The sequence below is a fragment of the Geotrypetes seraphini genome, chromosome 4 (assembly GCF_902459505.1).
Source record: "Geotrypetes seraphini chromosome 4, aGeoSer1.1, whole genome shotgun sequence".
NCBI classification, from domain to species: Eukaryota; Metazoa; Chordata; class Amphibia; order Gymnophiona; family Dermophiidae; genus Geotrypetes; species Geotrypetes seraphini.
In genome coordinates this window covers 313,140,213-313,165,730 of record NC_047087.1, presented here as the reverse complement: position 1 = coordinate 313,165,730, position 25,518 = coordinate 313,140,213, and the positions used below count along the sequence as shown (strand labels likewise).

Here is a 25,518-nt window from a genome sequence, read left to right as displayed (position 1 = left end):
GGTAGAGCTTCTCAGCTTGGAGAAGGAGACAGTTGACGAGAGAGATGATAGAGGCCTACAAAATCCTGAGTGAGATGGGACCTGAATTGACTGTTTCCTCTTTCAAAAAATATACAAAGATGAGGGGATACTGCACATACATAGCAACACAATTAAAATAAATAGGAGATAATTTTTTTTTCACTCTGTGCATAATTGAGCTCTGAAAATTGTTGCCAGAGGACGTGGTAAAAGCAGTTAATGTAGCTGGGTTTAAAAGTTGTTTGGACAAGTTCTTGGTGGAAGGAGTTAGAGTTACAGCCTCAAACCCCACGCTGCTCCTTGTGACCCTAGGCAAGTCATAGTAACATAACATAGTAGATGACGGCAGATAAAGACCTGAATGGTCCATCCAGTCTGCCCAACCTGATTCAATTTAAATTTTTTAATTTTTTCTTCTTAGCTATTTCTGGGCGAGAATCCAAAGCTTTACCCGGTACTGTGCTTGGGTTCCAACTGCCGAAATCTCTGTTAAGACTTACTCCAGCCCATCTACACCCTCCCAGCCATTGAAGCCCTCCCCTGCCCATCCTCCACCAAAAGGCCAGACACAGACACAGACCGTGCAAGTCTGCCCAGTAACTGGCCTAGTTCAATATTTAATCTTATTTTCTGATTCTAAATCTTCTGTGTTCATCCCACGCTTCTTTGAACTCAGTCACAGTTTTACTCTCCACCACCTCTCTCGGGAGCGCATTCCAGGCATCCACCACCCTCTCCGTAAAGTAGAATTTCCTAACATTGCCCCTGAATCTACCACCCCTCAACCTCAAATTATGTCCTCTGGTTTTACCATTTTCCTTTCTCTGGAAAAGATTTTGTTCTACGTTAATATCCTCTATTGCTCCAGGTACATCAGATAGATTGTGAGCCCGCAGTGATAGATGGGGAAAATGCTTGCGTATCTGAATCTACTCCGCTTAGACAACCTCCATTGATAGCCAGTATATAAAATAGTATATACTGTATTAGAAAAATAGTTCTTAGGAAAGCCATTGCTTATCCCTGGGAGTAGGCAGCATGGAATCTAGGACTCCTTTTACGAAAGCGTGTTAGGGCCTTAACGCATGGAATAGCGCGTGCTAGCCGAAAAACTACCACCTGCTCAAGAGGAGGCGGTAGCGGTTAGCGTGCGCTATTCCGTGCGTTAAGGCTCTAACGCGCCTTCGTAAAAGGAGCCCTAGATTTCAAACTATTGTCCACCATGGTCCCAACTGGATGGTGTCACCTGATATGAAGCACTGCGTTCCTACGAGTATGCACCGCTTGAGAAAAGATCAAAAGACAACCTGAATGTATGTGTTGGTAAAGACGGAAATCAAAGAATCCTAATAAGAAAACCATCTACTATGAAACATTTGAATGTAATGACAGATTAAAATGACTGCGGTATTTTAATGACTAAACATGATAAAAACTGAAATAAAAATTGATTTCAATATTAAGTTTTAATGAGTAAATTGCATCTTGTCATTTTTGACAAAGCATTTCTGCTAGTTTATTAATATTCTGCATATTCATGAGCTGTGGCGCAGTGGTTGGATCTACAGCCTCAGCACCCTGGGGTTGTGGGTTCAAACCCCGCGCTGCTCCTTGTGACCATAGCCCCAGGTACGTTAGCTAGATTGTGAGCCCACCGGGACAGAGAGGGAAAAATGCTTGAGTACCTGATTGTAAAAACCGCTTAGATAACCTTGATAGGCGGTATATAAAATCCTAATAAACTTGAAACTTCACTTTAAAAAGTTCAATGGCACTGTACACAGAGCAGAAAGCGCACTCTTTGTTAAAGTTAAATACGCTTCCCCTTTCTATAGCTATTTCAGACCAGTAAGAAACTGGAAACTATGAGTAATGATACAACAGAATTATTACCTACAGATGATGACAATGGACACCGGCTTTGGAAACCTCAACAGACTAGGCTAATGTCAAATTCTTTCGAGATCTTTTTAAATCCCTTACCAGACTTATAAGCTGCTACAATCTTCTTTCTGAAGGCCTCAGAAAGCTCCTTTGATCTCACCATGGTGTTCACTCTCACTGCAGCAGTCATGAGCACACCAAACTAAATATCTGAGGTTTAAGTAGGGCAAACCTCCTTCAAAATACTGAGTAACGATGTTCTAATCATGTGCACCTGATGTGATACACCTGTGTGTGATTTGAGCCACTTTAAGTGGGAGGATATGTGGGGTGTGTCCTAATTTATTCCTCAGTTAGAATAGACATTTTTGTGGATATCTTTTGTTTCATGAGTAAATCAATGAAAATTTTTGTTGTTTACCTGCAATTACATCACTTTCTTTTCCAGAGATAAATAAAAAAAAAAGATTTGACATCGATATGTCAACATTTCTTAAGAAAGAACTGAATATTTCATGGGGTGTCCTAATTTTTTCACATGATTGTATCTGCTGAGCTTGTGGCCAGTGTTTTGCTCTCCCTGAACATAGACCGCTTTCAAAAATATGTTCCGAGGAATCGCCCAGTTCCAAATTTTTTCGGCCTCTTGACAGAGAGTGAGAGAACCTGTCCTTGTTTGTTCATGTAATACATTGTGACCTGGTTGTATTGAAGACAAGGAGTATGTGATTGGAAAAATGACCTTGCATTTCTTAGCATTAAATTTTAGCTGCAAAAACCTGAAGGAATGATATAGTTTATTTATTTATTCAATTTTTTATACCGTTCTCCCAAGGGAGCTCAGAACGGTTTACATTAATTTATTCAGGTGCTCAAGCATTTTTCCCTGTCTGTCCTGGTGGGCACACAATCTACCTAATGTACCTGGGGCAATGGAGGGATTAAGTGACTTGCCCAGGGTCACAAGGAGCAGCGTGGGTTTGAACCCACAACTTCAGGGTGCCGAGGCTGTAGCTTTAACCACTGTGCACGACAGAAGAGCGAGACTTTGGTGTGATAGTATAGGTTCATAGACAACAGCGCGAAAGAAAAAGGTGCGCCCGGACAATTGAACGCAGCGCGGAGGCGCACACCGCTCTAAATTACTGTTTTTAGGGCTCCGACAGGGGGGCGTGGGGGGAATCCCCCCACTTTACTTAATAGACATCGCGCCAGCTTTATGGGAGGCTTGGGGGGTTGTAACCCTCCACATTTTACTGTAAACTTAACTTTTTCCCTAAAAACAGGGAAAAAGTGAAGTTTTCAGTAAAATGTGGGGGGTTATAACCCCCCAAACCCCCCACAACGCCCCCACAACGCGGCGCGACGTCTATTAAGTAAAGTGGGGGGGTTCCCCCCCACCGGAGCCCTAAAAACAGTAATTTAGAGCGGCGCGCACCTCCGCGCTGCGCTCAATTGTCTGGGCGTGCCTTTGTCCCGGCACGCTTTTGACCTGACACCGATAGTATGTGATGATCTTAAGGTGGCCAAACAGATTGAAAAGGTGACAGTGAAAGCTAGAAGGATGCTAGGGTGCATAGGAAGAGGTATGGCCAGTATGAAAAAGGAGGTATTGATGCCCCTGTATAAGACTTTGGTGAGACCTCATTTAGAATATTGTGCACAATTCTGGAGGCCGAACCTTCAAAAAGATATAAAAAGGATGGAGTCGGTCCAGAGGAAAGCTACTAAAATAGTACATGGTCTTCATAATAAGGCATATAGGGACAGACTTAAAGATCTTAATCTGTATACTTTGGAGAAAAGGTGGGAGAGGGGAGATATAATAGAGACGTTTAAATACCTACATGGTATAAATGCGCATTTGAAAGGAAGCTCTGGAATGAGGGCATAGGAAGAAGTTAAGAGGTGATAGGCTCAGGAGTAATCTAAGGAAATACTTTTTGACAGAAAGGGTGGTAGTTGCATGGAACAGTCTCCTAGAAGTGATGGTGGATACAGAGACTGTCTGAATTCAAGAAAACGTGGAATAGGCTGTGGGATCTCTTAGAGAGAAGGATGGGCAGACTGGATGGGCCATTTGGCCTTTATCTGTCCTCATGTTTCTATGTTTGTTATCTGTCACAAAACATCATTTTCAGTACTGTAATGGACATTCCTCCCTTTATCTTTCATAAAGAGGATTAGCTTATTTACTATGGTCATTTTTCCTAAGGGCTAGATTCACTAAGTCCACCGATTGTGTCCCGATCACTTTGTGACCCCGACCCGATTCACTAACCTTCCTCCCGCACCCGATCCGATCGATGCATGCAAATGAGGGGAAACAGCATGTAAAGTAGGAAGAGCCTCGATTCACTAAACAAAATTCAAGAACACAGACTGGGCTGACTGATCAAGAAGAAGCGACAACGTTTTACCATATTAAACTTTATTACATTACATGCTTATATTCCGCCTGTACCTTGCAGTTCTAAGCGGATTACATCAGAAAGATAGCTAGACATTTCCAGGAAGAGAAATACAATTAAAGAAGTTGGTCCTAGTACAACAAAAAAGATAGCTGGACTTTTCCAGTAAAGGAATACAATTGAAGGCGTAAGGTCTAAAGCAATTTTGATGAGATGATTCTAAGAGGGGGTGAGAGGGGAAACGGGAGGGATTAGGACGTTTGGGTGAATTTCTTGAATAGTAGGGTCTTGATTTCTTTGCGGAAAGCCTTGAGGTCAGTTGAAGCTGTCAGTAGGTTGGTGATAGTGGGATCCAGTTTTGCTGCATGTGTTGCTAGTAAGTTGTCATACATCTTTTTGCGTTTAGTTCCTTTAAAAGGGGGGTAGGAGAAAGGGGATTGGGTTCTCCTCTGTCTGGTTGAGAGGTTCCTGTTTAGACGGTTGTTTAGGTGGGTGGGTGCCGTTCCGTTTAATGTTTTGAATAACATGCAGTATAGTTTGAATTGGATGTGGGCTTGTATTGGAAGCCAGTGTGAGTCTAGGAAGGCGTTGGTGATGTGGTCAAATTTTCCAAGGGAATAGATCATTCTGAGGGCAGTGTTCTGCACGGTCTGTAATTGTTTTATTAGGTAGGTGGGACAGGAAAGGTAGAGGATATTGCAATAATCCAATAGACTTAGGACTAGGTATTGGACTATGAGTCTGAATTGTTCTTTTTCAAAGAATTTTCTGATTTTGCGAAGGTTGCGCATGGTGAAGAATGCTTTTTGTGTGATTTTGTTAATTTGCACCTGAAGAGTGCAACCTCTGTCTACTGTTACTCCAAGGAGTTTGAGAGTGGGTTGTAAGGGATATTTGGTGGTTTTTATTTCTAGCTCAGTTATAGAAGGGGTTTTGTCCTTTTCAAGCAGTAGAAATTTAGTTTTATCTGGGTTGAGCTTCAGTTTGTGTTCTGTCATCCATTTTTCCACCGCTTCTAGAGTTTTTTCCAGGATGCCTGATTTGGTGGGGTCTTGTGTGTCAAAGGGGAGGAGTATGGTGATATTGTCTGCATAGCTGAATGAAGTTACTTTGAGTTTGTCTAACAGGGTACCGAGGGAGGAAATGTAAAGATTGAAGAGCATGGGTGACAATGGGGAACTTTGGGGTACTCCGCAAGGATTGGTCCAAGGCTCCGATATAAGATCCTTTGTTTTTACTCTGTATGTTCTTGTTTTAAGGAATCCTTGAAACCAGTTGTATACTTCGCCTGAGATCCCTATTGCTTCTAATATCTGAAGAAGTATAGTGTGGTTGACCAGGTCAAATGCAGCAGAGAGGTCGAGTTGAATTATCAGCATCCTTCTTCCTTTGCTAAGGTGCTGTCTGGCTATGTCTAGAAGGGAAACTAGCAGTGTCTCAGTGCTGTGGTTCGATCTGAACCCCGATTGAGTTGGGTGAAGTAGGTTGTGGTCTTCAAGGTAGTTGGTGAGGTATTTGGCAACCAGACCTTCTATTAGTTTAACGTATAATGGAATTGAGGCGATGGATCGGTAGTTGGAGGGGATGTCTATTGGTCCTTTGGGATCTTTCAGTATTGGGGTGATTATGATTTCCCCTAGGTCTTGTGGGAATTGGCCTTCCGTGAGAGTTGTTTGGATCCATTGCAAGAGGCAAGCTCTAAATTTGGGGGATGCATTTAACAGTAGATATGAGGGGCAATTGTTCAGGTCGCATGACGCTCGACTGTATTTTCTGTAGAGTCGGTTCATGTCCAACCATTGCACCTTTGTAAAGTTGGACCAGTGCCTGTCAGCTGCAGTAGCTTCTTCTGTTGTAGGGTTTATTATAATCTCGTCTAGGAGGGTTGGTGAGTTGTTGAAGGAGGCTCTAATATTGGCGATCTTGTTCTTGAAATGGTCCGCTAGTTGGGTGGCCGTTGGAGGGTGGATTCCTTGAGTGGTTAGGAATGGTTGAGTGTCGGTGAGGTTCTTCACAAGTTGGAAGAATTTCTTTGTGTCTAAGGATTCTGTGCCTATTAGTTTGGAGTAATAAGCTCTTCGTTTTTCTTTAAGTTTGATCTTGTATTGTTTTATTAGGTTTCTCCAAGCTACTTTGGTTGGTTCTTGGTTCTTTTTTTGCCATGCTCTTTCGAGTTGTCTGCAGTGTCTTTTTAATTGAAGAAGTTCTGTGTCGAACCATTTGTCTGAAGATCTGCAGAGTTTGTGTTTTGTCTTTTCTGGGGCTAGTCCGTTCAAGGTTGTTTCGCTCAGGGAGCGCCACTGGTGAATGAATACATTGTGGTCTATGGAGGCGATTGAGGGGTCTACTGTGGTCCAGAATGTAGAAGGGTCGATTTTTGGTCGGGTTTTGAATGAGGTTTTGTGGGTTTCGTGCTTGTTTGTGCTTTGAGTCCAGTTGATGTTGAAGGTGAATTTGAAGTGGTCTGACCAGAGGGAAGGGTGCCAGGCCCCATTGGAGATATGAATGTTAGGTGTGTGGGGGTGTTGGAACATGTAAGCTGCAATATCAAGTTGGTGGCCTTTTTCATGAGTGGGTTGAGGATATAGAATTTGGTAGGAGAGTGCATTGAGGTATGAGATTATGCCAGCAGCTTGTTTGGAGGAGGTGTCTTCTAGGTGGAGATTTATGTCTCCGAGGAGCAGGTTGTGTGTTGAGGTTAATGAATTCCGGAAGATGAAATCTTCAAGATCGTGTTTTGTGGTGTTCCATTGTCCTGGAGCTATGTAGCAGAGGATGCAGGTTAGGGTGTCTTTGAGTGAGTTACTGGAAAGCTGGACGGCAAGCAGGTCTGATTGTGGGGTGGAGTGTTTGTCTAGGACGGTGGATTAAAGCTACAGAGTATATTCTCCATTGCAAATGGAAAACTCCTTGTGTGCCCCCTCACATTAGATCTTGTAGTTGCTTCCTTCGATGTCTGTGCAAACATATGGCTAAATTGCGGGACTTTAATCCACAGAGTGATTGTTTATTGCCAATTTGGGGAAATAGAAATTTCTTGTCTGGTTTGGAAAATCTGTATTTACTACAATGGAGAAATCAGGGTTTCTACCAATTCAAGTATGCCTTAAATTCAACTGGGGAGCTGTAGTCTTGAGTCTTTGCAAGGGCCTACTTTGACCTTGTTGCGCAGGTTTGCTTATCGGCAACGTCATCACTATATTAAATCTTTACTTGTTTCATCATTCAAATGGAGGTGGATACAAATTTTCAGGAATAGTTTGAGACTTCTTCAGGTGAGCCATCCTGAAAATTTCTCTTACATAAAAAGTTGTTGCCGAGCAAACCTCAGAATGATCTTTCTGCCGTGGGGTCTAGGTGGAGTGTGGATTTGGCACTAAATGTGGAGACACAAGATTTAATTCTTATTAAAGTGAGTTCCACAGAGCTTAGAGAATGTCAATACAGAATACTCTTTTGAGCTTATGTTTTTCAGTCTGTGCAGGGAAGAAGAGCAGGACTTGTGGGCGATTGTGTCTGATGATCTCAGGGTGGCAAAAAAACAGGTAGAAAAGGTGACGGTCAAAGCCAGGAAGATGCTTGTGTGCATAAAGAGAGGAATAGCCAGTAAGAAAAGTGAGGCACCATTTGTAATTTTGAAGGCTGCACCTTCAGAAAGATATAAATAGGATGGAGTTGGTCCAAAGGGCTGTTACAAAATTGGTTGGTAGTTTTTCTCATAAATCATATGGAGAAAGACTAAAGAGACCTTAATTTTATACTCTGGAGAAAAGACAGGAGAGAGGGGATACGATAGAGCAGGGATCTCAAAGTCCCTCCTTGAGGGCCGCAATCCAGTCGGGTTTTCAGGATTTCCCCAATGAATATGCATTGAAAGCAGTGCATGCACTTAGATCTCATGCATATTCATTGGGGAAATCCTGAAAACCCGACTGGATTGCGGCCCTCAAGGAGGGACTTTGATAGTCAATTAAATAGCTCCATAGTGTTGATGTACAGGAGGAGAATTTTTTTCCAAATTAAGAAAAACTCCGGAAAGAGAAGGCATAGGATGAAGTTAAGAGGTGATAGGCTCAGGAGTAATGTAAGAAAATACTTCTTTGAAGAAAGGGTGGTAGATGCATGGAATAGTCTCCCAATGGAGGTGGTGGAGATGAAGACTGTATCTGAATTCAAGATAGCATAGGACAGGCATTTGGGATCTCTTAGGGAGAGGAAGAGATAGTGGATGTTGTGGATGGGCAAACAGAACATAAGAAATGCCTTCTCCGGATCAGACCTAGGTCCATCTAGTCCGGTGATCTGCACACGTGGAGGCCCATTTAGGTACTCCTTTATGGAGACCCGGATTTCCCGTATCCCTCAATATGATTAGCAAGAAGGTATGCATTCAACTTGCGTTTGAAACCCAGAACAGTAGTCTCCATCACAACCTCTTCCGGGAGAGCATTCCAAGTGCCCACCACTCGTTGTACGAAACAGAACTTTCCGACGTTAGTCCTGAACCTGCTGCCACTCAGTTTCAGGCTATGACCTCTTGTCCGTGTCACATCTGAAAATGTTAGTAATGCTGATTCCTGGTCTATTTTGTCAAATCCTTTTAATATTTTAAAAGTCTCTATCATATCCCCTCGCAGTCTTCTCTTCTCGAGGGTGAACAGTTCCAGTTTCTCGAGTCGTTCTCTGTAGCTCAAATTCTCCATGCCTTTGACTAGTTTCGTGGCTCGCCTCTGCACCCTCTCCAGCAGAGTTATATCCTTCTTAAGGTATGGAGACCAGTGTTGGACACAGTATTCTAAGTGTGGTCTGACCATTGCTCTATAAAGTGGCATTATAACTTCTTCCGATCTACTCGTGATCCCCTTCTTAATCTGGATGGGCCATTTGGCCTTTATCTGCAATCATGTTTCTAAGTTTTTATGGGAGGGTGTGACTGCTATTTGCAGGAAATGTCAAAGTCTAATTCTTTTATTCATGACCTGTGGAGCTGCACTTAGATATCTGTTTTTAGGAGATCTATGATTCGATATCTAGAACATATATTACAGCAAATTATTGCCTTTCATCCCAGGAGGATTCTGCTGGGACAAGTATTAGCATTGGGAATCTGGGGGTAAGGATCACAGAGTTTGGGCAATGAAGGTATGTATTTGGGGGAAAAAAGTATTTTACAATATTGGACTCAAGAATAGAGAATGACATGGTGACAAAATTCATCACCGCTCCCGTCCCTGTGGATAACCACAGGAAACCATCTCCATGTCATTTTTTAAGGAGAGAGGGAAGAATCAAAGTATGAATAGACTCAGCCATTGACCCTCAAGCCTTGCATTGAAGAATGCTGATGTAGAAGGACTGAGGTTGAGATAGACACTAAAGAATGACACGGGATTGTTTCCTGCGGTTATCCGTGGGGACAAGAACAGTGATGAATTTTCTCACCATGTCATTCTCTACTCAAGAGCTCAACTCCTACTTTTGCCACTGGCAAATAAGCTGCACAAGCTACTTTTCTTAGAACTTACTCCCCCTTTTACAAAGCCCGGTAACGGTTGCTGTGCGGCAAAAGCCCCGAAGCCCTTTAAATCCCTATGGGCTTTGGGGCAGTTACCACAGTGGCTTTGTAAAAAGGGAAGGGGGGGGGGGGTTAGTGATTTATGCCTTGCTTTTAAACACCAGAGGTGGTGGAGACAGAGACTGTCTGAATTCAAGAAAGCGTGGGTCAAGCAAGTGGGATTTCTTAGAGAGAGGAAGAGATAATGGTTACTGCGGATAGGCAGCAGACTGGATGGGCCATTTGGCCTTTATCTGTCATCATGTTTCTATATTAAATCTGAAAATTAGGAGTCATATTTTAAATCAATTGCGATTTCCCCATTCAAACAATGCAGGGAGGGATTAAGCCCTCCTCGCTTTTGCTGGCGCTGTTCTCTACATTCATAGAAACATAGAAAATGATGGCAGAAAAGGGCTATAGCCCACCAAGTCTGCCCATTTCAAGTATCCGCCCCCCTGAATTCACTCCCTTAGCAATCCCACGGGAATATCCCATTTTCTCTTAAAATCTGTCACGCTGCTGGCCTCAATCACCTGCAGTGGGAGTCTGTTCCAGTGATCCACCACTCTTTCGGTGAAGAAGTACTTTCTGGAGTCTCCATGAAACTTCCCTCCCCTGATTTTCAGCGGATGTCCTCTGGTGGTCGAGGGTCCCATGAGACAGAAGATATAATCTTCCGACTCGATACGTCCCGTGATGTACTTAAACGTTTCACTGGCCTCCAGCGACCATAATATGGTATGGCTCAACCTCAAGAAAGGATTCCCGAAAACAAACACCACAACAAGGGTTCTCAACTTTAGAGGCACAGACTTTAACCGCATGGGAGATTTCGTCCATGAGGAGCTACATAAACAAGCAAAAACTGATAATGTGGAGGATATGTGGTCGTCTCTGAAGTCCATACTACACGAAGCAACAGACCGATACATAAAGACTGTAAGTAAACGCAGGTGAAACAAAAGACCCCAATGGTTCAGTAAAGAAATTTCAGACCTAGTTAAACAGAAAAAAGACGCATTTATCGCCTACAAACATTTAGGCAGAGAGGGGGCAAAAGAGGACTATCTAGACAGATCTAAAGCTGTCAAAACAGCAGTCAGAGAGGCCAAACTCCGAATGGAGGAAGAGCTAGCACGGAAAATTAAGAAAGGGGATAAATCTTTCTTCAGCTATATTAGCGACAGAAAAAGAAACAAAGATGGGATAGTACGCTTGAAGCAATCGGACGGTAACTTTGCAGAATCAGACTCTAAGAAGGCAGAATTACTAAACCAATACTTCTGTTCAGTGTTCACCCGCAAAGCGCCGGGAGCTGGTCCACAGCTGCAGACGGGAGATAACCGGAAAGACCCGTTTCAAGATTTCGAATTTACGCCCAGTAGTGTCTATAGCGAACTATCAAGACTCAAAGTAAATAAAGCCATGGGACCAGATAACCTACACCCCAGAATGCTCAGGGAGTTAAGGGAAGTCCTGGCAGAACCATTATCTGTTCTTTTCAATCTTTCCCTAAGCACAGGAAGGGTCCCATTGGACTGGAAAACCGCCAACGTAATCCCACTCCACAAAAAGGGCTGCAGGACAGAGACAGCAAACTACAGACCAGTGAGTCTCACGTCTATAGTGTGTAAACTGATGGAAACACTGATCAAACAGAATATTGACACAATCCTAGATGAAGAAAAACTGCGTGATCCACACCAACACGGGTTCACCCAGGGCAGATCCTGCCAATCTAATCTGATTAGCTTTTTTGACTGGGTTACTAGACAACTGGACGCCGGAGAGTCACTGGACGTGGTATATTTGGACTTCAGTAAGGCATTTGATAGCGTCCCTCATCGAAGATTGCTGAACAAGCTGAAATCGATAGGATTAGGAAACACTCTAACTACATGGATTGGAGATTGGCTGAGCGGTAGACTTCAGAGGGTGGTGGTGAACGGTACCCCATCTGAAGCATCGGACGTGATCAGTGGAGTGCCGCAGGGATCGGTCCCGGGCCCGATTCTATTCAACTTATTCATAAGAGATATGACGCAAGGACTTAGAGGAAGGGTATCACTGTTCGCCGACGCCGCCAAACTTTGCAACATAGTAGGCAGATGCTTATTACCTGATAATATGACACACGACCTACTGCTACTGGAACAATGGTCAAATACTTGGCAGCTAGGCTTCAATGCTAAAAAATGCAAGGTAATGCACCTGGGCAAAAGAAACTCGCGTAGAACTTATGTACTAAATGGTGAAACCTTGATCAGGACCACGGCGGAACGCGATCTAGGGGTGATCATTAGCGAGGACATGAAGGTTGCCAATCAAGTGGAGAAGGCTTCCTCCAGGGCAAGACAAATAATGGGGTGTATCCGCAGAAGTTTCGTCAGCAGGAGACCTGAAGTTATGATGCCGTTGTACAGAGCCATGGTGAGGCCCCACTTGGAATACTGTGTTCAGTTTTGGAGACCACTGAGGACGTACTGAGGATCGAGTCGGTTCAGCGAATGGCCACCAGGATGGTCATGGGGCTCAAGGATCTCACATATGAAGAAAGACTAAAGAAATTGCGGCTGTACTCACTTGAGGAAAGAAGAGAATGGGGAGATATGATTGAAACGTATAAGTACATCACGGGACGCATTGAGTCAGAAGATGATATCTTCTGGCTCATAGGACCCTCAACCACCAGAGGGCACCCGCTGAAAATCAGGGGAGGGAAGTTTCATGGCGACTCCAGGAAGTACTTCTTCACCGAAAGAGTGGTGGATCATTGGAACAGACTCCCACTCCAGGTGATAACGGCCAGCAGCGTGACGGATTTTAAGAAAAAATGGGATACTCACGTGGGATCTTTAAGGGAGTAAATTCGGGGGGGGGGATACTTGGAATGGGCAGACTTGGTGGGCTATAGCCCTCTTCTGCCGCTTTTTTCTATGTTTCTATGTCTCCCCTCTCTCTTCGTTCCTCCAGTGAGTACAGCCACAATTTTTTCAGTCTTTCTTCATACGTAAGATCCTTGAGCCCCAAGACCATCCTGGTGGCCATTTGCTGAACCGACTCAATCCTCAGCATGTCCTTCCGGTAGTGTGGTCTTCAGAATTGAACGCAATATTCCAAATGAGGCCTCACATGGATCTGTATAACGGCATCATAACTTCAGGTCTCCTGCTGACAAAACCTCTACGGATACAACCCATCATTTGTCTTGCCCTGGAGGTAGCCTTCTCCACTTGATTGGCAGCCTTCTGCTCTCGCCAGATCCTTTTTCTGGTGAACTAAAGAAATGGCGCTCCTTGGATTTTACTTATTTTTAATATAGTTTTCTCTGGTAGGCAAGGGTACTCTGGATCCAGTGTCTTGCAATTTCTTTTTGGAACACTTTTTCTCATTTTGGAATTTGTTGGGGTGAGTAGGGTTGAAATGCAATAATTAGCAGGGGGACCTTTTTCTTAGAGGAACAGTTAAAATGTCTGGATTTAACCTTATGGAAGACATTTCCTGGGAAGACTGCTGGTTTGTTGGGAATACAATTTGTTTCCATCTTCAGAGATGTCTTTTACCTCTTGATAGTAGCGTATACTACTTGTTAAACACACGCTTCCACAGTGAGTAGTTCTTTAAGTAGATGTTGCAATTAATAATGGAGATTATATTATGTTGCATATCTTATCTGGTTTTTTTTTTTTATTATTTAATAAAAAAGATGCAACATAAAATGAAATTGCCTTCTAGGAACAGCCATACAAGAGCCTTTTCCTCCCATTGGGAATGTTGCTACATCTAAAATAAGCTATGAAACGCCCTGGCCTGGCCCTTATGAAAGGTGTGTTTGGCTCCAGTTTGCTACTAATTGCGCCTGTGTTGCTTATCTCCGTGCTCCAGCCAAGTTCCAACAGAGTGCCTTCCAAGGCTACTGTAGTGAGTCATGGAACACAAACACAAAGCAGTAACTACGCCCTCCCAGCTCTCTTTCACCAGCACAGCCCCTTTATACCCTGACACAGTGACGAGGCATTTTGTACTGTTATAATCAACACCAGACAACCTCTTTCCTACACATGGTGCACATTTTCTGTATTGTTTATTTTCTGCAGATGTTACTATATATATGTCAACAGTTCTACTGCACCAAGGGTGGTTAGCCACAGTCCTCGAGGGCCACAACCTGGTCGGGTCTTCAAGATTTCCGCAATGAATATGCACGAGATTGATCTGCATGGACTGACTGCTTCCATTCTCATCTATATTCATGGTAGAAATAATGAAAACCCGATTGGGTTGCAGCCCTTGAGGACTGTGGTTGCCCACAGGTGTCAACGTCGGTCCTCAAGGGCCGGAATCCAGTCGGGTTTTCAGGATTTCCCCAATGAATATGCATGCACTGCTTTCAATGCATATTCATTGGGGAAATCCTGAAAACCCCTCGAGGAGGGACTTTAACACCCCTGGACTAGACCTTCTGACTCACCTGCCTGCATTGTTTACTCATGTAGAAGAAAGTAACTAGGAGACATTATCAACATAAAAAGAGTTTTTGTTACTTTTTACAGCACATTACTTACTATATAATGCAACAATATGAAAGGTTAGTAGAGTACATAGTCCAGTAAAAATGGAGACTCCAAATAATACTATAAAATCATCAACTAAGTAAAACATTTTATTTATAAAACTAGTCTTTAAGCCCGTTACATTAACGGGTGCTAGAATAAATGTGTCTGTCTGTCTGTCTGTGTTTCTTTCTCTCTCTCTCCTTGGCCGCTGTCTGTATCTTTCTGTCTCCCCCCTCCGAGCAAAGCTGTCTGCCCCCAGCACACACCTCCCCCCCCCAAAGCAGCCCCCTTTCCCTCTCCCTAACTGTCTCTCCATGGCCCTCTTCTGTCTTCCCCCCCAGAGCAAAGCTGTCTGTCCCCAGCACACCTCCCCCCAAATCAGCCCCCTTTCCCTCTCCCTATCTCCCCATGGCCCCTTCTGTCTCCCCCCAGCACACCCCTCCCCCCCAAAGCAGTCCCCTTTCCCTATCTCTCCATGGCCCCTTCTGTCTTCCCCCCCAGAGCAAAGCTGTTTGCCCCAAGCACACTCCTCCCCCCAAAGCAGCCCCCTTTCCCTCTCCCTGTCTCTCCAGGGCCCCTTCTGTCTTCCCCCCGAGCAAAGCTTTCTGTCCCCAGCACACCTCCCCCCCCCAAAGCAGCCCCCTTTCCCTCTCCCTATCTCTCCATGGCCCCTTCTGTCTCCTCCCAGAGCAAAGCTGTCTGTCCCCAGCATACTTCCCCTCCAAAGCAGCCCCCTTTCCCTCTCCCTGTCTCTCCATGGCCCTTTCTGTCTCCCCCCAGCACACCCCTCCCCCCAAAGCAGCCCCCTTTCCCTCTCCCCCTGGCTTCCAGTATTGATCCCCTTCTTACCCTCCCTCCATCCCGGCGTCTTCTGGCCTGCTCCTCTTCCAAGCAGCCTGCGATCGTGGTGGCCGGCTTTAGCGAACCTAGCAGGCAGCTCTCCAACTCGGTAGCATGTTCCCTCTGACGCGATCCCGTGCGTCAGAGGGAGCGTGCTACTGAGGTTGGAGAGCGGCCTGCGAAGTTCTTTAAAGCCGGCCACGATCGCAGGCTGCTCTGAAGAGGAGGATCAGCAGCAGCGGCAAATGAGGGCGAGAGGTGACGCAGCGAGGACGCGGGCAGGGAGAGAGCACAGTCGCGCGAGTGAGGGCGGGCGGTGACGCGCCGAGGACGCAGGCAGGGAGAGAGCACAGTCGCGCGCCTCCAGCCCCTGCAAGCGCCGTGAGGTGTCAAATAGAATACTGCCACAGAAGCACACCTCATGGCGCCAGGAATCACAAATTTTCAAGAGTGCATGCGCGCGCTAGGGTTTTATTATTATAGATAGGTTACTGTCACAGTTATGGATCTGTAAATGCTGCCCTGTATCGGTAGCATGGAATATTGCTACTCTTTGGGTTTTGGCCACTACTAGGGACCTGGATTGGCCACCATGAGAACGGGCTACTGGGCTTGAAGGACCATTGGTCTGACCCAGTAAGGCTATTCTTATGTTCTTAAGTCAATACTATTTCTTAAATGAGATCAGACACCTATAGCACCAATATGCATTTCAATGTACAAGCCAATAGACAGAAAGGTCAGAAACAGGTTGAAGCCAATGAAATCAGATCTAGGGACTGCAGCACGGGGCCGGTTACCCTGGTTCAGGTCTCACTTCCCTCACTGAAGGCCCGTTAGTAAAGAATTGAAACTTAAGGGAGGGAAGGCACGTGGTCACTGATCGCACGCGGACCAAATCCCTCCCTATGGCCAAATCTATCTCCCTCCCTCCCCCTTACCTTCACGGCGCTTTCATAAAAAACTTACTGAAGCCGGCAAAGCCTGCCTGCCTGCCTGCAGTTGCATGTGTGTGGGTGGAAGCTTCTCCTGCTTTGCTGGCTTCAGTAAGTTTTTTACAAAAGCACCATGAAGGTAAGGGGGAGGGAGGGAGATAGATTTGGCCGGAGGGAGGGGGCCGCGCACGATCGGTGACTGCACGCCTTCCTTCCCTTAACTGAAGGGACAAGGCCATTCACTGCTCCATGGGGCGGTGGATGGCCTTGTCTCCGTGCCCGCACTGAGCACTTTTTCCCCCTCACCATTTTGGCGGGTTACCTGCACCGTGTCATTCTCTAATCGCAACCACCACATACTGTTGCTTAAGCAGATCAGTGAGCTATTTGGGAATCCATCATGCATAGACTTTCATGCATCCCAAGTCATCATGCATTCTGGCAAATTCAGATCCATAGCTCATATCCAAATTTGCAGCCAATTAGAATTAGAATTAGACATTAAGAATTAGGTCGGTCTTCTCTAATCAAGGCATCTGCCCTGTCAATGTGCTCTTGTGCGCACGATGCTGATGGGCGACCAGAATGCCCTTTGTCGTCTCACTTGAAAACTTTTTACCCGCTCATAAACCTTGGTGCTAAGTCCATTCTGAGTCAATATCCGACGGTGGATTTCCATAGGTTTCATTGGAAGTTCTTCTTCACCCAGAGAGTGGTAGAAAACTGGAACGCTCTTCCGGAGGCTGTCATAGGGGAAAACACCCTCCAGGGATTCAAGACAAAGCTAGACAAGTTCCTGCTGGACCGGAACGTACGCAGGTAGGGCTGGTCTCAGTTAGGGTGCTGGTCTTTGACCTAGGGGCCGCCGTGGGAGCGGACTGCTGGGCACGATGGACCACTGGTCTGACCCAGCAGCGGCAATCCTTATGTTCTTATGTCTCTGCCCAAAGAAAGCGCAATACTGCACATTGTTCTTCCATAGTGCAACCTTGTAATGGAGCACCCAAGTTTCTGACCTCATGGCTGCCACACGACTAAAGGTCGAGCGCTGCATGAACTATCCCAACAGGCAATGTACAAGTACATATGCTGTATTTCGCTAGTTCTATTCTGGTTATCTCATAATTTAACAATTTTTGATCCGCCATCGTATTCCTATGGGTAAAGACATAACGCACACTAATGTCCTCTAGTGTGTACTAAGTCTGCCTCAGGGAACCACGTAAGACAGTGAGCTCTCTTGGGCAGGGAATTATTTAACCTGAATTCTAAATCGTTTGCATGCTCTGCTGCTGTTGGAGCAGAAGGATGCGTCTTTTAGCCTACGAAGAAGACGCCGGTTTCTGCGGATCTGGGATTCTTACCTTTTTTCATTATCACCACGGGCTCGAAGTGACATCCTGAATTTATTGTAATTCTCTCTGTGACCCGAGCTTGTTTCATTTTTGTGAGGGCACCGGCTACACTTTCTATTCTCCCCCCCCCTTTTTTTTTTTTTTTCTTTCTCTCTTCTCAGTGTTGGAGTTTACCTTTTATCTTTGGCAGTGGGTTATCTGAGTCCAAGCCTACTGCACTAGGGTTCTTCTACTTTTCAGCTCAGGGGGTTTGGGGTGGGGTGTTGAATCCAATCTCATGTATCTGATTATTTTCTTTGTAACTGTGCTTCTTGTTTGTTGGTTTGTGTTTTTGTGTTCTTTGATAATAAAAAATTGATTCAACATAACCTGAATTCTAAATATATTGTAAATCACCAGGATTATTATTTGGAAAAGCGGGCTTAAAATCTAAAAATGACCTGAATATAAGTGGATAATAGCTCATCTGCTGATGGGAAGAGAAACTACAAATTTAACCATCTAATTCTGTTTTGAAGTCTTTTTCATTTCATTGTTTCAGAATTGCATTCAGCTCATTTTTAGATTTTAAGCCCGCTTTTCCAAATTATAATCCTGGTGACTTATAACATCCTTGGAATTCAGGTTCTATAATTCCCTGGTGCAGCAATTGAGTGACCTATGGGGGGTGTACTGCGATTTAGCGTGCAACAACTGCATTCAGTTAACATGGGAGAACTTACCACTTCTTATTTAGGAAGTTCTAGGTTCTCCCATGTTATCTCCGCTTTATCCAGAGTGTGCACTAATAACGTGCTAGCTGGATAACACAGGAATGACCACCCTCAGCCCATAACACGCCCTCTGAAAAATATTTTTTTAAAAGAGGCAACAGGCTAATGCTTTGTGTTCTGGGGTAGACAGTTAGTGTGTGTTAACTAAGCCTTAGGGGTTTAACACTTGAGCAAAAGAGTCCCGAAGTTTGTACCCAAGGCAAGGGAGGATTAAACAAGTTGTCTAAGATCACCATCTGGGATTTAAACCAGGGCTGTGGAGTCGGAGTCGGAGTTGAGGAGTCGGAGGAAATTTCGGGTACCAGGAGTCGAAGTCGGAGTCTGAAGTACAAAAAACTGAGGAGTCGGAGTCGGAACATTTATCTACCGACTCCACAGCCCTGATTTAAACTAGGCTACTCCTCCACAAGACGAAGATCATGAACATGGAAAATGATGAACACTTTTTAGCTTGAAGGTGACAGAATAGAAGTTGTAAAGGATTTCAAGCTCCTGGGCTCTTTTGTAAACATAGAAGCAACTAGCAGGGAGGAAATTTACTCCACAGAATAGCAGTTGATCGCTCTTCAATGAAGGCTCTTGACAAAGTATTCAAAGGCAAAGACGTAACACTTCTAACGGAGATCAGACTTGTCCACACACTCATTTTCTCAGATGTCAATTACAGATGTGAAAGCTGGACACTATGGAAACAAGACAGAAAGAAGATTGACTCATTTGAGCTTTGGTGCTGAAGGAAGATGTTATGCCTTACGTGGAGCGCCAGAAGAACTAACAAGTTGATTCTGGAAGACATCAAACCGGCTATGTCACTTGAAGCCCAAATGATGAAGTTACAACTGTCTTATTTGGGTCATACCTTCAGAAGAGAGAGATCACTGGAGAAGAACATCATGTTTGGGAAGATCAAAAGAACCAGGCGAAGAGGACAACCTGCAATCAGATGGCTGGACACGTTGAAAACAACCATGAGGATGACCCTGGAGGACCTTTCCAGACTAGAACAAAATCGATTTCTTTTTAGATCCGTAATTCATCAAGTCATTAGGACTCGAAGACGAGTCGATGACACCTAACAACTTCTCCACACATATTCTCTCTCTCATCAAGGTTTAGAGTAGAATCTAATCATATTCTGAGTATAAAATGAACTAAAATACAGATCATTCTGGTTCATCCTATATAAGGCTCAAAGGGGACAGATTCAGGAGAAACTCCCCCCTGCTGTGTGTATAGAGCATTTTAAAAATCTCTAGTGCTCTAACAATGCAGCCTTTTTTAAAATAGTTATAGTATTGCCAAAGGCAGGATGCACATGAAATGAAGCCATTCCACAAAAGAAACCATTCAAAAAATGAGTGACATTACCTGGGGTCTTTCACATATAGCTCTACTTGGCAACTAAGTTTCAATGCCAAAAAATGCAAGGTCATGCACCTTGGCAGCAAAAATCCATGCAGGACTTACACCTTAAATGGTGAGATCCTAGCAAGGACTGTAGCAGAACGTGACTTGGGGGTGATCATTAGCGAAGACATGAAGACTGCCAATCAAATGGAGAAAACTTCATCCAGGGCTAGACAAATCATGGGCTGTATCCGTAGAAGTTTCGTCAACCGTAAGCCCGAGGTCATAATGCCGTTGTACAGATCCATGGTGAGACCCCATCTGGAATACTGTGTACAATTCTGGAGGCCGTATTATCAAAAAGATGTGCTGAGAGTTGAGTCGGTTCAGTGAATGGCCACCAGGATGGTCTCAGGTCTCAAGGATCTCCCGTATGAGGAACGACTGGGTAAGTTGCAGCTGTACTCACTCGAGGAACGCAGAGAGAGGGGAGACATGATCGAGACGTTCAAATATGTCACAGGCCGTATCGAGGTGGAAGAGGATCTCTTTTTCCTTAAAGGACCCACGGCAACAAGAGGGCATCCGTTGAAAATCAGGGGTGGGAAATTTCATGGCGACACCAGAAAATATTTCTTCACCGAAAGGGTGGTTGATTGCTGGAATAATCTTCCACAACAGGTAATTGAGGCCAGCAGTGTGCCAGATTTTAAGGAAAGATGGGATTGGCATGTGGGATCTCTTCATGGAGGTAGTTAGGGGGTGGGCCATTAGTGTGGGCAGACTAGATGGGCCGTGGCCCTTTTCTGCCGTCATTTTCTATGTTTCTTACACATATAAGTAGTAGATTTGTAAAACTGTATGTCTACAGGGAAATGATTTAAGGAGCCAAGCTCTAAAACTCAAACTTTGAGAATTCTGAGGTTCTTTTGAACACCTGAGAGGTAACCCCAGTTACCCCTCTCAGGTGTCACTTCAACCTCGGGTGAATCTCTTTATAAAGGCCGTTGTTAAATCCCAATAAAGAAATAAAATCAAGGCCCAAACCAAGGGCTCCTTTTTACAAAGGTGCGCTAGCATTTTTTTTTGTTGTTTTTTTTAAGTTCAATAAATTATTGAATTTTGGCATAATAATCAGAACTATACAAAAAGTAAAATATCATAGTACGAAGAATCATAATCACAAGATGCCATACAATGCAATAATAACAAATCGATTAACAATTATTATACAGGTGTGAGTTAATAATAATAATAATAATAACTTTATTTTTCTATACCGCCACAATCTTGCGACTTCTAGGCGGTTTACATTCAAGAGAGCTGGACATTCAGCGAGTTACAATATGCAGATAGTCAGAGGAAATACAGAGTACATCAACTTTAAGAATGCGAAAATATAAAATGTAAAGTACGCTAAGACATTTCCGAGAGGAAAAGGTCACGAATTACAAAAAATACATCGAAAATTACAATATACAGTTTAAGAATATTTCAGGGGGGACATATTAGAAGACATGTCCCGAATTGCAAAATACGGTTTGATTAGGATTTCAGAGAGGGGATATTGGGAACGAGAAAAGAAAGAAGTGTTCGGTGAAGATTCTGTTTAGGTGATATATTTGTCGAATAAGGCAGTTTTTATGAGTTTTCTAAAAGCGTTGTAGGTCAGTCTAGCTTTATTAATGTAGTTGTCTAGCTAGTGTTGTTGTTTGTTTGCTTGGTATGCAAGAGAGTATAGTAACACAGAAGCATCAAGCGACTTGAGAAGAAGCATAAGAAAGTAAGAAGAGAAAAAGGGAAGTCATTGGGTAATAGGAGCGGATTCAAAATCATGAGATATGAATAAATATACCCAATTAGGTTAAAAAATGAAAGAGAAGAAAGAGGTTCACTTGGATGTCTAGGTCAGCAGGCACATGTATATGATCAAGCAGAGCCATGTTGTACAATTTAGTGTCCATAGTAACATAGTAGATGACGGCTGATAAAGACCCAAATGGTCCATCCAGTCTGCCCAACCTGATTCAATTTAAATTTTTAATTTTTTCTTCTTAGCTATTTCTGTATTGTGGCTGTTTAATCCGATCCCTAAATCAACTCTTGGGGTGATATGGAGATTGAGTATAAGGCATTAAAGGAGCCCACATCCTGTCGAATCTACGTATAGAATTAGATCTTTCCGCAGCAATGCGCTCATATTTGGCTACCAGACTAGGACCTGGCAACTCAGCTTCAATGCCAAAAAATGCAAAGTTATGCACCTGGGCAGCCATAATCCATGCAAGACCTGTACCCTAAATGGCGAGATCCTAACAAGAACGGTAGCAGAACGAGACTTAGGGGTGATCGTCTGTGAGGACATGAAGGCTGTCAATCAAGTGGAGAACGCTTCATCCAAGGCAAGACAAATCATAGGTTGCATAGCAGGGGTTTCGTCAGCCGTAAGTCTGAGGTCATTATGCCATTGTATAGATCCATGGTAAGGCCCCACCTGGAATACTGTGTGCAATTCTGGAGGCCGCATTATGGCAAGGATGTGCTGAGACTGGAGTCGGTCCAGAGAATGGGTACCAGGATGGTCTCGGGACTCAAGGATCTCCCATACGAAGAACGGCTAGACAAATTACAGCTATACTCGCTCGAGGAGCACAGAGAGAGGGGGGACATGATCGAGACGTTCAAGTATCTCACGGGCCGCATCGAAGCGGAGGAAGATATCTTCTTTTTCAAGGGTCCCACGGCAACAAGAGGGCATCCGTGGAAAATCAGGGGCGGGAAACTGCGAGGTGACACCAGGAAATTCTTTTTCACTGAAAGGGTGGTTGATCACTGGAATAGTCTTCCACTGCAGGTGATTGAGGCCAGCAGCGTGCCTGATTTTAAGGCCAAATGGGATAGACACGTGGGATCTATTCACAGGGTAAAGGTAGGGGAGGGTAACTAGGGTGGGCAGACTGGATGGGCTGTGGCCCTTATCTGCCGTCTATTTCTATGTTTCTAGACAGACTGTATTCCACCAAACATTGTATTCAGCCGCAGCCAAATTCTTCCAGTTGGTGAGGATTATTTTGATTGCAACTAGTATTAGTAGACGAAACAGATCATTTTCATCTTGGGACAAGGGCAATTTAGCCCTAATGCACCTTTGTAAAAGGTCCCCCAAAAGTTAGCTGTCAGTTATTACAGACTCTAAGAAGGTGTACATGTCCATGGGGAAATTTTCCTGTATATATGTTTACTGCAGTTCTAAAAAAAACAAAAAAAAAAACCCCCAATAGAATAGACCTATTCTTTGAAAGATTGCGCAAACCACATCGCCTTGAAATCTCTGCATGCCACCACAAATCTAAAAGTAGCCACTTTATAAAGCCCCGCTTAGACCTGTACGCCAGTTCACACATGTAAAGGATTTTGGCATTCAATTTTCTAATTGCATTCTAATTGAATACCAAACTCGTATATCATGTAATTATGACAATCTGATCTTTTTAGGGTTTTTAGTTAACTTTTTAGTTCTATTCAATTTTGTTGTATTTTTAACTATTGTAAACTGCATAGAACTTTACGGCCTTGCGGTATATAAACTGTTATTATTATTATCCCCAGCTAAGTTGAATAAGAAAGATAAGTGGTTTTAAACACATATTTATATACAGAAAAGCACAAAGAAAATATAATACAGTATAAAAAAAGTAAAGATAAACTTTAAGGATGTATGACGATTTTTGCAGCACTTCATAAAGTATCTTAAATACCGCACCTCTCCGAAATCCTTAAAAAGTCAAAAATAAGAGATAAATGAAGAACGATTGTCATAACTGCATGATATATGAGTTTGGGAGTTTACACATGTAAGCATAAACAGCATATAATGCTTCTACCATCATTTCCAAACTGGTAACACAAGAATAAGGAAAGTGGATCCCTAATTGTGAAAATGTGAAGGAAAAGCAAGAGAACAGCTAAGGCAAATTAAAACGTCCTTATCCCTCATCCTATTTTATGTTTCTTTGGTAAACTCTCAACACTGTGGAGTGCTAGCATACCCAAGTGGCACTTTAACCTGACCCCCATCTACCAGCCTCCAAAAGCACCCACTCAGCTGCCCCTCACTCTCTCTTCACTTATCTCCCCCCCCCCCCAGCTGGTAAGTCCCTCCAATCTGTGCCCTTCTCTTCAACTGCCAACTCCAGACTCCGTCCCTTCTGCACCATATGCTTGAAACAAGCTGCCCAAATCCCTACGGCGGGCTCAATCTCTGGCAGTGTTCAAGGCCCACCTCTTTGAGAGTGCTTTGGACCCCCCAACTCCTCTCACCTTGGGCTCCGCATCTTTAACCCTGTACGTCTTGTCTGTCTGTCCAAATCAGATTGTAAGCTCTTCTGGGCAGGGACCACCTATTAAATGTCAAAATGTACAGTGCCTTTCAAAGCTATCAAAATGATAAATAGTAGTAGTAGTTGCAGCCACTGCGCCCCAGTCATGGTCAGCTCTAAGGGGCAGGTACTGAGCTGAGAAGATAGCGTTTCCGAAGAAGCAGGTCCTAATGTCAGGCACCCGGCCCCACTTACCGCCTCCACGGCATGCTGCAGGATGGAGGTGAGCTTGGAGAACATCCTGCTCCGGGACTGCAGCAGCTTCTCCCGCGAGGCCCTGGAGAACTCCTCCAGCTTCTTCCGCCGCTCCAGACTGGAAGCTTCATGCGGCCCGGAGAGCGCGCCCGGAACCCTCTAGGCCGCCGCGCCGCGGCTTTTCCCCGGGCGCCGAGCCGCCCACCCCCTCCCGCGAGCCGGCCTCTCCCGCACCGCCACGCCGCGGCTTCGCCCTCGCGCTCGGACCCGGCGGCCGCCCGACCCCGCTCCCTCCTGGCGCGCGCAGGCCTCCCTTCCCCCCAGCGCCCAGCCGCGAGCCCCCCCGCCCTGGCGCCAGCCGGGTCCAGCGCCCGCCCCCTTCTCCCTCCCCGTCCGGACACCGTGACACTGGCGGCGCTCAGGCTGAACGTCCCGTCGCTCCCTGCAGGGGGCGCGAACCAGCAGCGCCTGCCACGCGCCCGGCTCGGGGAGGGAGCAGAGGCAAGGAACAGGCGGTTCTGGGCCCCGGCACTGCCCTCCAACACAGCCGCTGATTAACGTTGCCCTTAACTGCATCCATGACGTCCTGTTTGTCTATCTTGCCTGTTTAGATTGTAAGCTCTTTGGAGCAGGGACTGTCTTCTTTGTGACTGTACAGCGCTGCCTACGTCTTGTAGCGCTATAGAAATAATTCATAGTAGTAGTGTGAAGAGTTTCAGGCTTTGGGAAGCAGAGCTGAGATTGTGATGTCATAATGCCTCATTCCACCAATAAGAGCCAACTTCATCAGTGATGTCACAATGGCTTGATTGTCCCATAGTCCCCTCTGCCCTCCAACCCAGCCAGCAGATTAACCCTTCCCCTTAACTGTATCCATGACATCCTATTTGTCTTTGGGAAGCAGAGCTGTGATGTCATAATGCCTCATTCCACCAATAAGAGACAACCTCCTCAGTGATGTCACAATGGCTGGATTGTCCTGTACTCCCCTCTGCCCTCCAACCCAGCCAGCAGATTAACCATTCCCCTTAACTGTATCCATGACATCCTGTTTGTCTTTGGGAAGCAGAGCTGAGATTGTGCTGTCATAATGCCTCATTCCACCAATAAGAGACAACCTCCTCAGTGATGTCACAATGACTTGATTGTCCTGTACTTCCATCTGCCCTCCAGCACAGCCAGCAGATTAACCCTTCCCCTTAACTGTATCCATGACATCCTATTTGTCTTTGGGAAGCAGAGCTGTGATGTCATAATGCCTCCTT

At 44.8% G+C, this 25,518-nt stretch overlaps 1 protein-coding gene across 1 annotated transcript in view; it reads right to left on the bottom strand.

Moving 5' to 3' along the window:
• FAM160B1 (family with sequence similarity 160 member B1) overlaps positions 1-24,560 on the bottom strand; it is a 118,892-nt gene extending 94,332 nt beyond the window's left edge. Inside the window, exon 1 of the mRNA XM_033942067.1 lies at positions 24,254-24,560. Within this exon, the coding sequence (XP_033797958.1) occupies positions 24,254-24,298 (45 nt within the window). The 5' untranslated portion in view covers positions 24,299-24,560. The remainder of the gene's footprint in view (positions 1-24,253) is intronic.
• Between the last annotated feature and the right edge of the window lie 958 nt (positions 24,561-25,518).